The sequence below is a fragment of the Armigeres subalbatus genome, chromosome 2 (genome assembly GCF_024139115.2).
Source record: "Armigeres subalbatus isolate Guangzhou_Male chromosome 2, GZ_Asu_2, whole genome shotgun sequence".
Taxonomy (NCBI): domain Eukaryota; kingdom Metazoa; phylum Arthropoda; class Insecta; order Diptera; family Culicidae; genus Armigeres; species Armigeres subalbatus.
Genome location: NC_085140.1, coordinates 328,081,712 through 328,095,793, shown reverse-complemented (window position 1 = coordinate 328,095,793; position 14,082 = coordinate 328,081,712). Strand labels below are relative to the sequence as shown.

Here is a 14,082-nt window from a genome sequence, read left to right as displayed (position 1 = left end):
TAAAAAACATGCAAACACATTGCATATTGTTTAATTTTATAAATCGTTTGTCAATCCTCCACACAAACTCAATCATTTCCAGCTTACCACAGATAAGCAAGATAGTAAACCCCATTTTACTGTTGTGGATAAAATGCAGTATATTGAGCTTTCTGAACGATTCACAGGCTTTTCACAAAATGGACAAAAATGCGTGTATTACAAATATGCGATCATGGGCAGTATAGCATCTTGATCAGGAACACATTTTGGTTAAAACGGCGTTCGGGTGTTTCTGTGGATCTATCATTGTATAGGATTTATATAAACCACCAGTAAAAACCATAATCTCCCGTTTTTACGTTTAATCAACGATTAAGCCCGTTTTTTTTTAAGATTTGACGCCAACGGCGTTGCTTCGAGTTTTCTACAAATAGGTAAACGTCAACGTAAACGAAGCACTTTAAATCAACGTCAAAGCCAACGTCGCCAACGATGATCACATCGTTGATATCCCCCCAGGAATGATACATATTCAGAGGCGTTGTAATGGCTAACGGGTTTAGGTATTCTATACTTTTATCTGCAATACTAGTCTATCGATCTAGGTACTGGAATTGGAGATGAAAATAATCAAAGAATAATAAAAATAAATTAAAAAATCAAGTTTAAAGTATTTTACATTCAGTCCATTTATTTGTTATCACTTTTGATCGATATAATCTCTGGTACAAAATAATTCTCATTTCCAGTTATGTGGAATTTTTGGTTTGACTAAATATAGTTTTATCTTCCCATTTGAATTGACACTCATTGTTGACACTTATTGTAAAAGCCCATGTAACGTTACATAGCAATATAAATATGTATATCTTAAGATTTGTTGAGTATTTGTTCTGATAAGACACCGTGACTAGATCTTGTTTCGTTTAAATGTTACAAATTATTTTCCAATAGCTGGAAATAGGATCGGAAAAGGGACTTCGTTATCGATATAATTTTTCATCGGTGTGGGAGGCCTAGAAATAAATAAAAGTTATTCGTTCTCATAGCTCTTTCAGGTTCAAATTTCACCTTGGGTCTGGTTCGGAGCATTCCAATAACCAAAAAGTAGTGCAAATTCCTTTTCCCTTCAGCTCTACTTCGCCTCGAAGCTCTAGACGGAACGTTCCAAATTTGTCAAGAATTTGTTTGGCGGCCTCTGATACGTGTATTTTTAATGCTGAAAATCAACGATTATTTTAGGGAAGTCGCATATTTCATCAGTCATCATTTCTACATACGATGGCCTGTGGATTCCATCCTAGATGCCGTATTAACCGTATCACCAAACAAACAATAGTGAGGCATTTTCTGCCCCACCACCCCGGCGCAAACTGGTCCTGAATGGATCCCGATACGAATCTTCAGTTGCTGTTCGGGTTTATGTTTGATTGTGAAGGACCTGACTGCATCCAAAATGGCCAACGACATAAGACCGATCTCCCGCGCATGGTCATGCCCATTTCGCTCTGGAAGTCCAGACACCACCATGTAGGCATCCCCGATGGTTTCTACTTTGTATACGTCGTAAAATTCAATTATCCTATCGAACGTGCTGTATAGATCGTTGAGAAAGTCAACGACCTCCATTGGTCGACTTTGTGCACAAAGCGCAGTAAATCCTACAATATCACTGAAGTAAATTGTAACACATTCGAACTGCTCCGGTTGAACCATTTCCCCGGCAAGTAGCTGCTGTGCCACTGGCCGTGGTAACACTTGATATAAAAGTTCTTCGGTGCGACGTTTTTCCATACTAAGTTGTGCGGTTTTCTCTTCAACCAAACTCTCCAAGTTGTTGGCATATTGTTCCATTCGACGTAGCAAGTCGTCCATAAGATTCTCACAAAATCCCCTAGAATCACAAAAAAAACTCATCAGATACAATTCCAATCATGTTTCTTAGAATTTTACTTCATTATCAGCTTAACGGTACTCTTGATTTGTATAAAACTGGGTCTATCATCCGGACTGTCGGACCAGCATCTTTCCATCAGATCTAGCAGATCCGGAGGGCAGTCTCGCTGGCCAACAAATGGTCTGAAAGGTGGACTTTCGTGAGCCGCAACTCGTTCCGCAATCTGCTGTGGATCCATGAACTGCCTGGCTGTCTCATACGGCCCACCTCGGACAACGATCTCCTCCAAAATGATCGCAAATGAGTACACGTCGCCCTTCTGAGTTGCCGGTGTCCCCGGAATCATCGTGGTTGGAAGCAACTCCGGTGCCACCCAGAGCAATTCTGGAAAATGCAATTCTTATTAATCGATTAGATTACATCTAGTGCATTGAAGTTACTGTTGTAGTAGTTTTGATCGCGAACAAACTCCGACGGAGTCGTAAGCGTGCGCAGTCCGAAATCCGATATCTTCAGCACAAATCGACCATCAATCAAGCAGTTACAGGACCGCAGTTTTCCATGAACTCCAACATCGCTGTTGTGAAGATACGCCATACCTTTGACGACGTCATGAACCAATGACATCCGAAAGTTCCAATCCAGCTGTATGGCTTCGTTTTCCAGAACATCTTTCAGACTACCCTTCGGGCAGTATTCGGTTAGAATTAAAATAGTTGGTCTCGGTAAGTCAATACAAGCACCAACGAAGCGGACCGTGTTTTCGTGGCTCACATCCCGAGCTTGCTTGATTTCCCACAGCAGGGTGGATGTGATGTAAACTTTCTTTTTGGCTACTTTTTTTATGGCAACTCGTTCCCCTTTGTAGATGCCGATGGTGGTAAATAGTTGTGCTGGCAACTGAGAATGGCCACTGGATATAGAAGCGCGACCCGAACTGCCAAATTGCTGGAGAGAGAAATTCTGAAAGAAGACGTTAGAATTCGAATATAAATTATGATAAGATATGTGTTCAATGTTTAACCCAAACCGGGCTTTGCCTATACGTCCAATTCGCTACAAATAAGTAATTACGAAACTTGGAGCACTAGTTACATTAACGATTAACTCATAGATTATTCACAACTCAATCAACAGTAACTGGGTTACTTACGTTACGGGTCACTCACACTTTATCTTTTCACGAGTTAAATCAAAGGAAATCTGAGCTTATTTGCATTAATATAGATGAACAAGAACCATTGAACAAGTGCAGTTATACAAATAGGCAATAGTTCTTTTCATGACTACATTTGGTATTCAACAATGTTGATACATTCCCAGACAAAGTCTATAATAAGCAGATCTACCTCATAATTTAGTTTCTGCAATCCCATTTTGCTGCCGAAAAGACGTCCCACTTCCAGCAGAACTTCGTCCGGTCGCACCCGCCAGGACATGTTATTCAATTCATTATTTAACTTCATCTGCCTGTCGTCGTCATCCGGTTCGGTAGCACGCATGTAGGAAAAAGTGAGAGGGTGAAAGTAAATCAGCACACCAAACGGACATACAACGTACGCAAGAACAAACGAAACGTGCTGACCACAGACAGTTGCGGCACGTGTTGTAAACGTGAGGAATTCCCGGTTAACGCGGGGCAACCCTAGGAAAACTTTTTCGGAATCTTTATTATTATTTCTTACTTGCAAAGAATGTACGTGACGGCTGCTCCGAAAGCGGATATTATACCGAACCCGATCAACGCGTAGATTAGAATTATTTCTGCGAAAAGATGGATACGAAATGCAAATGTGAGATAACATTGAACTGGACACGTGCTGGTCCTAGACACTGTCAAGGAAAAATAATTCCAAAGCGTTCCTTAACATGCGAGCAGGTGTTAGCTTAGGAAATAGGTCGATGGGATTAGCTTCATTACCGCTTCCTTGACATGATGGTGATGTTCCCAGAAAGCCGCATTTGGGTACATCGGGGGGAGGGCCTTCCCGTCCTCCTGGCCAGTGAATTCGTTTGCCTTTTACCGGTGAATAAGCCCTGCCGATGATGATGATGATAATGAAGGGTTAACGATTACGGATGGATGTTCACAGTTTGATGATTACCTGGTGCGTCCATAATAATGGGCTACCACTTCGAAGCGGCCAGTAATGGGGTCCAGGTCCAGAATGGAATAATCAGCATCGCGATCGCCATTGTCATCGATGCGCACGTTTCCGGTGATACCTTGGAGGAAGGGTGACAAAGTTCTTCTATCAGTGCAACAGATTCATCTGAAGAAAGAATTTAATTCTAACTACGGCATCAGCTAATTAACAAACAAAACAGATTCTCAGGTAGGTAGAGTAGGCGTTCCAGTATTTTTTGTTTCTTTATAAACGTGAATTTTAAAGATATTCCAATAGTCAAGGGTGTCTCTTTAGTAACGATAGTGCAATTTCATCAACATCTAGGTACTGATTAAACACAGCAAATGAAATTGGGAACTCATTCAAAATAAGTAAATATCACTATAAAGATGCATAAAGCACGTCACACTTTTTGTACGAAACATCTAAAAATTTTATATGAATTGTCACGTTGCTCGAACCCCCTTCCCCTAAGAGCGTGACGTACTTTGTGGATGGCCTCTAAAGTGCCTTATTTTATTCACTACTTCACGCCAATAATTGCGGTAGTGTGCTAATAGTTGCGAGTGCGGTTGTATGACAAACTGCGGAATGCCATTCCGCGGAATTCCATCATGCGGAGTCCGATTCCGCGGAATGCGACATATCCCGGAAAATCATTTCGCGGAATGTACATCGCGCGGAAACTGACCATTTCGCGGAATGACCCATTTCGCCGAAAATTTAATTGGGACATAATTTTTTTAGCTGGGTTACAAATGTCACCTCGTCTGTACTTTGTATGTAAGGCTGTCGAGGTTTTTCACAGTGTTTTATTTGCCGTCAGACTATGATCCACATATAATACTTGATATACCGAATGCTTAAATTAGACGTCAGATTTAAGAACATTTACATCAGGTGCTCTATCAAGTGATATAGCTCGTAGTCTGGGCGGCACATTATAGAATATAAGTGATAAAGCGAACCTGACCATAAGCAGACCCCTCACGAGACATATATTGACAATACTTTTTTCGTCAAACTTTTCATCAAACTTTTCTTCAATATTTTCACTGATTAGCCGGCATGGCCGTAGCTGAAGAAAAACTCATTTTTTTCTTGAACTAATACGAATCAAATAGCGGTATAACGCACAAAACACGCACACACTCAACCGTCATCGACTCCTGTGGGCAAACTGCGAGGGGAGATGAGCGGAAATATTGAAAGGAATATCAAACTTTTCTGATTTCCCTCAATATTCCTATTTCCCTTTAATTCCTATTTACTTCAATATTTTGAGTTCGCACTCACACCATCAATCTTTTCCTTCAATAATCAAGAGTTTGTCAAACTTTTTCCGTCGTGTGGGGTCTGCTATAAACATTGCCTCTTTCAGGGTGGCCACTCAATTTCCATTTGGGAATTCCCGGTTTTTTCCCGGTTTTCCCGGTTCACATTTTTTAACTTTCCCGGCAAGTGTATCGAGAAAAGATATGATCGAGGAATGAGGGGTTGTATTCCTTTCACAAACCATCCTTGTTTTACGCGACATTTTTTCGATCGTTTCATGTGACTTAAATTCACCATCAAAATCTGTGGAATTGTATTACAATACATCCTAAATAAATTAAAGAAAATATTATGGTAATGTGTGAATAAACCGCCCATTAAGAGAATTCCGCTGTAACCCTTTTTCAGTAACAGGCTTGGCAGTTATAAGGCAACCGCTCGTTCCTGTTCTAATAGTATATACGCCATGGCACAGTGGGCGCAGCAAGCCAAAAACGTGCGTTTTTTTATTTGCGTGCAAACGGTTGATTTGACATAGGTGGTGTCTTCGGAAGAAAATTTTACCAAAAAATAAGCTATCCTTTGGAAGATTAGGGTGACCTGTTAGGGTGATCCAAAAATTTTTTTTTTCATTATCGTTCAAAAAATTTGAGCCGCTACAAAAGTGATAGAGCTTGAAAATTCAAACAACTTCGTAGAATATACCAACTCTCTATCTTTTAACGATAGCGAGTTATGATGAAATTTCAAAAAATCGTATCTAAAACCAGTTTTTTTCAAGAAAACTTTTTTTCTTATTGTTTTTTGACATGGACATGTTCTACAAAGTGAACAAGTACATCAAATCACACGTTTTCCTAAAAAAATGTGGATATTTCGGAGGTATATTAGAAAAGTTATTCGACTTTTTCATATTATATAATGCAATTTTGCTATGTCCATATCTTTAATTGAGGCAAATTGTGGCAGATCAAACACCAACCATATGAAAGTATAGTCATCCAACTACCAAATGTACTCTGTTTTATTAGGAGGAATTCTGAGGAAATATTGATTTGACAAACATTAAAGTGACTCAAATTAGTATAAAAATCATTTTTTAAATATATTCATGGACCACCCTATTCTTTTATTTCGCTTGAAACACTGATGCTATGTACATATTTGCACCCGAATTGTTAAACGTTTTGTCTTCACAAAAATTATTAGAAAGTTTTTGGAAAAATGAGTGGGGAAATATGTATATCTGAACTGTTTTTCATGCATTTTCTCATTCGTCACCGCAATGAGCTTTATATCGTTCAAACGATTACAATATAGATGGAAATGTGAGCAAAGCATCAGGACTCTGAGAAACATCAAATCAAGCGGATTGATATGCCAAATGCATTCTGTTTTAATAGAAGCAACTTGGAGGAGCTATTGGTTTGATTTACATAAAAATGAAACAAGCTTATATAAACATTCTAAAACACAATTGTTGGGAATAGTCACGTTTGAATACTTTTTGAGAGCAGATTCCATTTCGATCAGCTTCAAAGCTGTAACATAATTTATTTATTATTCACTTACATTATAAATTCATAGTTTTAATCCTACATTCTAGTATTATAATCTAGCGGACCTTACTAATTTGCTAATACTAATTTGAGTCACCTTAATGTTTGTCAAATCAATATTTCCTCCGAATTCCTCCTGATAAAATATAGTGCATTTGATAGTTGGATGTCTATACTTTCATATGGTTAGTGTTTGATCTGCCACAATTTGCCTCAATTAAAGATATGGACATAGCAAAATTGTATTATATAATATGAAAAAATCGAATAACTTATCTAATATACCTCCGAAATATCCACATTTTTAGGAGAACGTGTGATTTGATGTACTTGTTCACTTTGTAGAACATGTCCATGTCGAAAAACAATAAGAAAAAAAGTTTTCTTGAAAAAAACTGGTTTTAGATACGATTTTTTGAAATTTCATCATAACTCGCTACCGTTAAAAGATAGAGAGTTGGTATATTCTACGAAGTTGTTTGTATTTTCAAGCTCTATCACTTTTGTAGCGGCTCAAATTTTTTGAACGAAAATGAAAAAAATAATTTTTTGAATCACCCTAACAGGCGAATTTTTAGGTCACCCTAATCTTCCAAAGGATAGCTTATTTTTTGGTAAAATTTTCTTCCGAAGACACCACCTATGTAAAAATCAACCGTTTGCACGCAAAAAAAAAAACCGATGTTTTTGGCTTGCTGCGCCCACTGTGCATGGGTTTGATTACGCCATGGGTTTAATTCCAGATCGTTTCCATGTCCATCCTATAGGTACCTTCATCTTGACTATTCTAGCAGTTACTGTTAGAAGTGAATCAAAGCTATTTCTGCATTCGTTATTTCTTTTCTATACCATTGGCAACACGTTAATTAAAACGAATCTCTGGTAAGTGAAAGAAGCATTGCTATCAAATATTCTTCATAGTAATTTCTTATTTGAAAAATAAACGAGCTCATTATATAATTTTGATCCAAATCGTGGTTAATATATCAAAGATTTTTCAAGCAAAATATTTTTCTTGAAAAAACATTAAAGCGTTCTTCAGAAAAATAATAACAACTACCGAAAAAAGGAAGTTAAAGATGAGAGATATTTTCATATCATAAAGCACTTCTATTCAATATGAGCTCAAGGCATTTGTATTCCGTTGTTATGAACTTGCTCAAAACAACGCCTTATCAGGTTAAAAAAAAGCATGCTTTAGGAACTTGAGATTAGAAGTTAAGATTGAGATTGAGTTAAGAAAAATTAAATGATTTCAAAATGTTCATACTTAAAATCGGAATCATTATTCAAAAACGAGACAGCTCAAGAAATATTTTTGGCAGATTTCTCTGAGATTTTCAAAGCGGATTTTAAAATGCTTGATGTTTTTAGTGAAATCATTTTATAAGAAATGGAGTATCGCTAATGGTTTTACAGACCACCATGTGTCTTCTTAAATTCAAAAATCTTAAATTCAGATATACCTCTAAGATTCCAGTTTAATATTTAGCTTTAGAATGATTTTTCATATTTTGGAAATTCTGTAATGCTGATAAATTTTTCTAAAATTATCAATCAGATTTATAGACGGTAAGTGTGTTTTCTTGAATAGAAACAATTGTTTAATAAGTTTTTTCAAGTTTTAACTAAGAAACATATAACTCTAAGCAGATTTAAGAGCTAATGTATTTGTATTTCGAGTAGAAAGCTGGGATACGTGAAAGGATCTTAGAAGCAAAATGGCTATCGGTTATGATTTATTCAATATTTGAACTGAAAAATTTATTCCTGAAATTTCTGAAATCTCTGGCACTTTTATTTATTTACAGTTCTCTGAAAATCTCCTATGTAAATATGTACATTATGTGGAAGATTTTGATTTGAAAAGTGTATTGGAGGTAACCACTTTCCTTCGATGGGACAAAAACTCATACTGAGGGCAAAATCTTCCAGAAAATCAAAAAAAAATCTTTTTAAAAGATTGATAAATTTCTGTAAACATAATTCATGAGTTAAGACATGATTTCTAAAACCTATGATTGTCAAGGAATGTCTGTGTTGTTATGCTGAAAACGAAGAAATTATTCAACTGTTAAGAAACCACGGAAAAATTGGGATTTCTGAGCTCATAAAAATTCCTTATAAAAATGTACATGCTAATAAAACAACTATAACAATTTGATAACAAAACTCATTCAAACAGCATTTCATGAATCCTAGTATTTAAATAAAATGTAAACAATTATTAGAAAAATTGTTTCTAAAAACAGACAAGAAGTTAATTAGATGATTATAATAGATGATTATGTCTGTTTAAACAAAACTAAAAATCAAATTCCCGGTTATTTCCCGGTTCTACCTGATTCCCGGTTAATTCCCGGTTTTCCCGGTTCAGTGGCCACCCTGCTCTTTGCCTGCTCAGCATGTATTAGGGATCCTATATTAAGATATGTGCGAATACTTTTCCAGACGATTTAGCAACGCTGTTACTTTCGTGAACAAACGCTGCCAGCACTTGCCGTGGCGCACAATGTTGGAGCTCAAACATGACTTTGAGTACAATGGCATTTTCAGATTTCGTTATCAAACGTCCAACAGTGTATTATCACTAATATAAAAGTGCAATACAAATGAACAAAGTACCATGCATAAACTAGACTACTTCAACTTGCCAATGTAAAACAAATTGTTTATACGGCAAAACTTTTCGTAAAATCTTTTCATTTACAATTACAATTACCTTCCAATCCGCAACAATAACAATGTTCATTTGGTTCAGATTTTGACAGCTCTCAATGCTTGATTGGCTCAAGATAACCGCGTTCGCATATCTCTGAATGTAGGATCCCTAGCATGTATGCTATTTACCGACACACGACAAAGCACTGAATTCACCCTTCTTTAAATGCACGTATTAGCGCGGTTCTGATTTCTTAAAATACTGCATTTTTTAAATGAAGACATTTGGAAAAACAGAAAAGACAGAAAAACCCCGTCTTCGATCAGAGGTCGCCCAGACTGAACACTCAACATACCAGCATGAGACAACGGACAGGAGCATTCACACAACACCCAATGGAGTAGTGGAGAACTTTTCGCTTTACGAAAAGTTTTCTCGTTACCGAGGCGGGAATCAAACCCACACTCCACAGCACATGCGTCTAGCTAGACGATTGACGTCGCTAACCGCACGGCTACGATGCCCACGTGTATTGAAAATCTTTGGATTGGCCTTCTTTACATACACACGCTTTCTCGATACAAGACAAAAACTGGGTTCTGCGTTCTTTAATGCACGCATTTGCCCGGGGGTACGCCGTTTGGCATAAAATAATTTGTCATAATAGTCGTTTGCCGTCGGAGACCATTCCTCAGAACGTAATATTCCCCAAAAAGTGAAAGTAAAAGTAATTCTATTTTATTGATTCTTTGTTCGTATCATTTTTTTAAAATCAAACGGATGCTCGAGATAAGGCGAAACACGTGATGTGGCCTTTCTTTTAAATCACGGTGCAATGCGAAAGGGGAGATCATTGCTTCTTTTATATTACGCAATAGCTCGGGGTATTGCAAAAGAGTTGGTGATGCCTACTTTAAAAGCACACGTTTTTTCGGAGGAATGCGAAAGGGGATATCATTCCTTCTTTTATACTACGCGATTGCTCGGGATGATGAAAAAGAGTTGATGATGCCTTCTTTCAAAGCACACATTTGCTCGGTGCAATGCGAAAGGGGAGATTATTCCTTCTTTTAAATTACGCAATAGCTCGGGATAATGCGTTTGCACGCGTTTGTTCGGATCAATCCAAAAAAGAAGATCATTCCTTCTTCAAAATTACGCGATTGTTTGCGATAATGCAAAAGAATTGATGCTGCCTTCTTTTAATAAAGCTCGCATTTGCTCGGTGCAATGCAAAAAGGGAGGAGATCATTCCTTCTTTTAATTTACGCGATTGCTCGGCACGCGTTTGCTCGGTGCAATGTGACAGGGGATATCATTCCTTCTTTTATATTACGCGATTGCTCGGGATAATGAAAAAGAGTTGATGATGCCTTCTTTAAAAGCATGCGCCTTCTTTATTGTCAATATCAAGAAGTGTATGCTCAAGTCCAGCTTTAAGTTGCGTAAAGAATATCTATATACATAAAAATGAATTTCTGTCTGTCTGAACCTTATAGACTGCGAAACTACTGAACCGATCGGCGTGAAAATTTGTATGTAAAGGTTTTTGGGGCCGGGGAGGGTTCTTAAGATGGTTCGAGACCCCTCCCTCATTTGGAAAGGGGGGCTCCCATACAAATAAAACAGAAATTTCTGCATAACTCGAGAACTAAGCAGAGAATAAATTAATTTTAGGCGAAACGAAGTTCGTCGGGTCTGCTAGTGATTAATGAAAATAAGATCATTCTCATTACGTATGCCAAACGACTATTGTGCCAAATGACCATTATGCCAAACGGCTTTATGCCAAATGACTTTATGCGGGGTAGCCCCCATTTGCCCGGTATATTGATTTTTTTTGTATTGGCCTTCTTTATACGCACGTATTATTTGGATTGGCCTTCTTTATATTAGGTATTAGGCTAAAACTGCGTTCTACCTTCTTGAACTGCACGCATTTGCCCGGTATAAGGCAAAACTGGGATCCGTTCAGTATTCGTGTTTCCTCGTACACAAGACTTAAAAGCTGTATGAATTTTTGAACAATGTACAAGAAGGATGAATTCAATAGATAGCATTCGTTCAATGACATATTTTAAAATGAAAAAGTTGTTAATTCAATGATTATTGAATGCGAATGAGGTAAGTATTACGCAACATTGTACAAATGTATCATACATGCCAATCTTCTATTTCAAAGGAAACAATTTGGCTAGCAAAATTTTCTTTTACATTATATCAAAACGTTAAAATTCAAGGAAAGATGTAAGGTACACTGGGGGAAGTGGAAAAAGGGGGTAAGTGTAAAAAGCGACTCGAAAAATTGGAATTGTACATACTTTACTGTTTTTACCACATCATAACATTATGCAAGAGTATACTTTGATGCTCACACTAACACTATGTTGAAATTTGTATAATACATACACTAACACGGTTAACGCTTGAACTGTAATTTTAGGTTTCGCGAAAAGTTGATTTTTGCATTCATAAAATCAATTCTTATTTGAACCAATTGTCCTTTTTTCAAGTGAATTTATATCACAGGTGACCGTTACAACACACTTAAACTAATCCCATTCAATTGGTAGTGGTTTGTACCAAGAAAGCAAATAATTCAAAGATTTTACACTTACCCCAGGTATCAAACACTGTGGGGAAAGTGGATAATGTTCTTCTCACGCAATTTTTTTCTTCCCTCTAGGGTTTATTTCGATAGCTGTGAATCTTAATATGTTCCTTCTTTGTTATCATTGTGACTCCAGTGGTGATTGGACTAATATAAATGAGAAAATGCCTGATTAATCCACCTATCGGTATTGATGCCTTTCACATGTTTTACATATGAAAAAATGTATAAGAAAGTTAAAAATAGCACTGATAGGTAAATATATTGTATAATTCACATTAATTTTTATTCATAACAAGTTTTGCCGTTGAATGCATTTTTTTTGCGAACAAATTGGTTAAGGACAAGAGCTTAAGAATAGCTGATAATGTTGTACGTGCTTTGCGCACACACATACATACAAATACACACATACAGACATCATCTCAATTCGTTAAAATAAGTTGATTAGTTTATAACCCTGTAAGTCCCATTTTCCCTTTAAAAAGTTCATCTTTGGGGCGAACATATAGATTTTACCTACACTTAGTGTTCGAGAAGGTAAAACCAGCCCTCCCCTAGCTATTACGAGAATTCCTTGAGGATCTATCCCGTTAAGATGATGAAATTATTCCACAATAGATACTCAGAGCAATTATCGTATTGATTTTAGTTATATGTAACTACTCATCACTATGGAAGGTCAAGGTAACATGGGTTTTCCACTTACCCCATCCCACTAGGGTAAGTGGAAAAATAACTCCTAATTTTAAAATCTATTTCCATAAATTTCAAGCGACCAAAATGGTGTGAATTACCGCACAGTTGGTGCAAAATTGACTGTTTTTGATAGCCCATTTTGATGGAATGCATTTAGATCATTTAAACTGGTTTTACACTAATTCAAACATGCACTATCGATTTTTCCTTTTCCACTTCCCCCAGTGTACCTTATTTACTGCATGATTCTATGCTTCTAAGTATATTTGTATGTATTAAGATTCTATGTATTTTAAGTACTAATAGCCTTTTTTGTTTAAATAAATTTTCCAAATTATATTAAAATAATAGTGCACTTTATGTTTCTGCGAAATGGGTTATTCAGGGAAATGTCATTCCGCGAGATGGGTAATTTCCGCGGAACGCACCATTCCGCGGAATGTAGCACTCCGCGAAATGGGTTTCCGCAATGTGGGACTCCGCGAAATGGAATTCCGCGGAATGACATTCCGCAATTTGTCATACAATCGCGAGTGCTATATTAAAACAGTGGAACTCTCAACTATTGGTACCTTTATAAACTTGAAAAATGTCTTGACTACATTGCACTTTCTCTGGAGGAACTAGGCTGATACAAATATTATATTTATTTTATGTCCAAGATCTTTTGGAAGGAACGAAGGGGTGAGGGGCAAATAAAAGAGAAAAAGAAAAAATAATAATTAAATAATTCTGAAAAATGCTGGCAAAAATGCGGATAGAAAGCAATATGAACATAAAATTCCATTTTCAAATTTTCAATTTATCAGAACTTTAAATTGCCCATCTTCTTCTCTATATATAAACATGAGTTTGCATTTCCTTCGAGGCAACATAACTCACGAACGGATGGGTGGATTTGGCATTCGTCTTGAGATCAGCTGTGTTACATATACAAGAAAAGATATAATATTTCGCAGGAAAAGATGAACAAAACATAAAAATATGTATAACGTTTTTATTAGTTCTGAAGAAACTTTCAACTAAACTAAACGATTGACAGTAAGGTAAAAAAAACAACTCTAGCAAGATCGGGCAGGTTCGACTAGTAAATTAATAAAAGTCCCATGTTTCGTGTTTCGTAGGCTCGTAAAAGCTGCCTTCTTGATCCGTGCCTACACACTTAATTTATTTCGTCGAGATCAAAGCATTTTTTGTTTATTTTCCGAGGTGGGCACCGCCGAGTTTCAGCAAACATGATTGTGGCCTACGGCATACAAAAAACCAGG

At 36.9% G+C, this 14,082-nt stretch overlaps 1 protein-coding gene across 6 annotated transcripts in view; it reads right to left on the bottom strand.

Moving 5' to 3' along the window:
* Window positions 1–686: 686 nt before the first annotated feature.
* The window catches only part of LOC134212722 (atrial natriuretic peptide receptor 1), a 96,393-nt gene continuing 82,997 nt past the window's right edge, over window positions 687–14,082 (bottom strand). For 5 of the 6 annotated variants that reach the window (XM_062690813.1, XM_062690812.1, XM_062690811.1 and 2 more), the window contains exons 8-16: window positions 3,985–4,105; window positions 3,801–3,916; window positions 3,565–3,643; window positions 3,229–3,349; window positions 2,320–2,842; window positions 1,936–2,278; window positions 1,263–1,876; window positions 1,054–1,201; window positions 687–998 (exon numbers count right to left, since the gene is read on the bottom strand). In XM_062690813.1, coding sequence (XP_062546797.1) covers window positions 923–998; window positions 1,054–1,201; window positions 1,263–1,876; window positions 1,936–2,278; window positions 2,320–2,842; window positions 3,229–3,349; window positions 3,565–3,643; window positions 3,801–3,916; window positions 3,985–4,105 — 2,141 coding nt within the window. In that variant the 3' untranslated portion in view covers window positions 687–922. The remainder of the gene's footprint in view (window positions 999–1,053; window positions 1,202–1,262; window positions 1,877–1,935; window positions 2,279–2,319; window positions 2,843–3,228; window positions 3,350–3,564; window positions 3,644–3,800; window positions 3,917–3,984; window positions 4,106–14,082) is intronic. The other variant, XM_062690815.1, reaches the window with a different exon arrangement.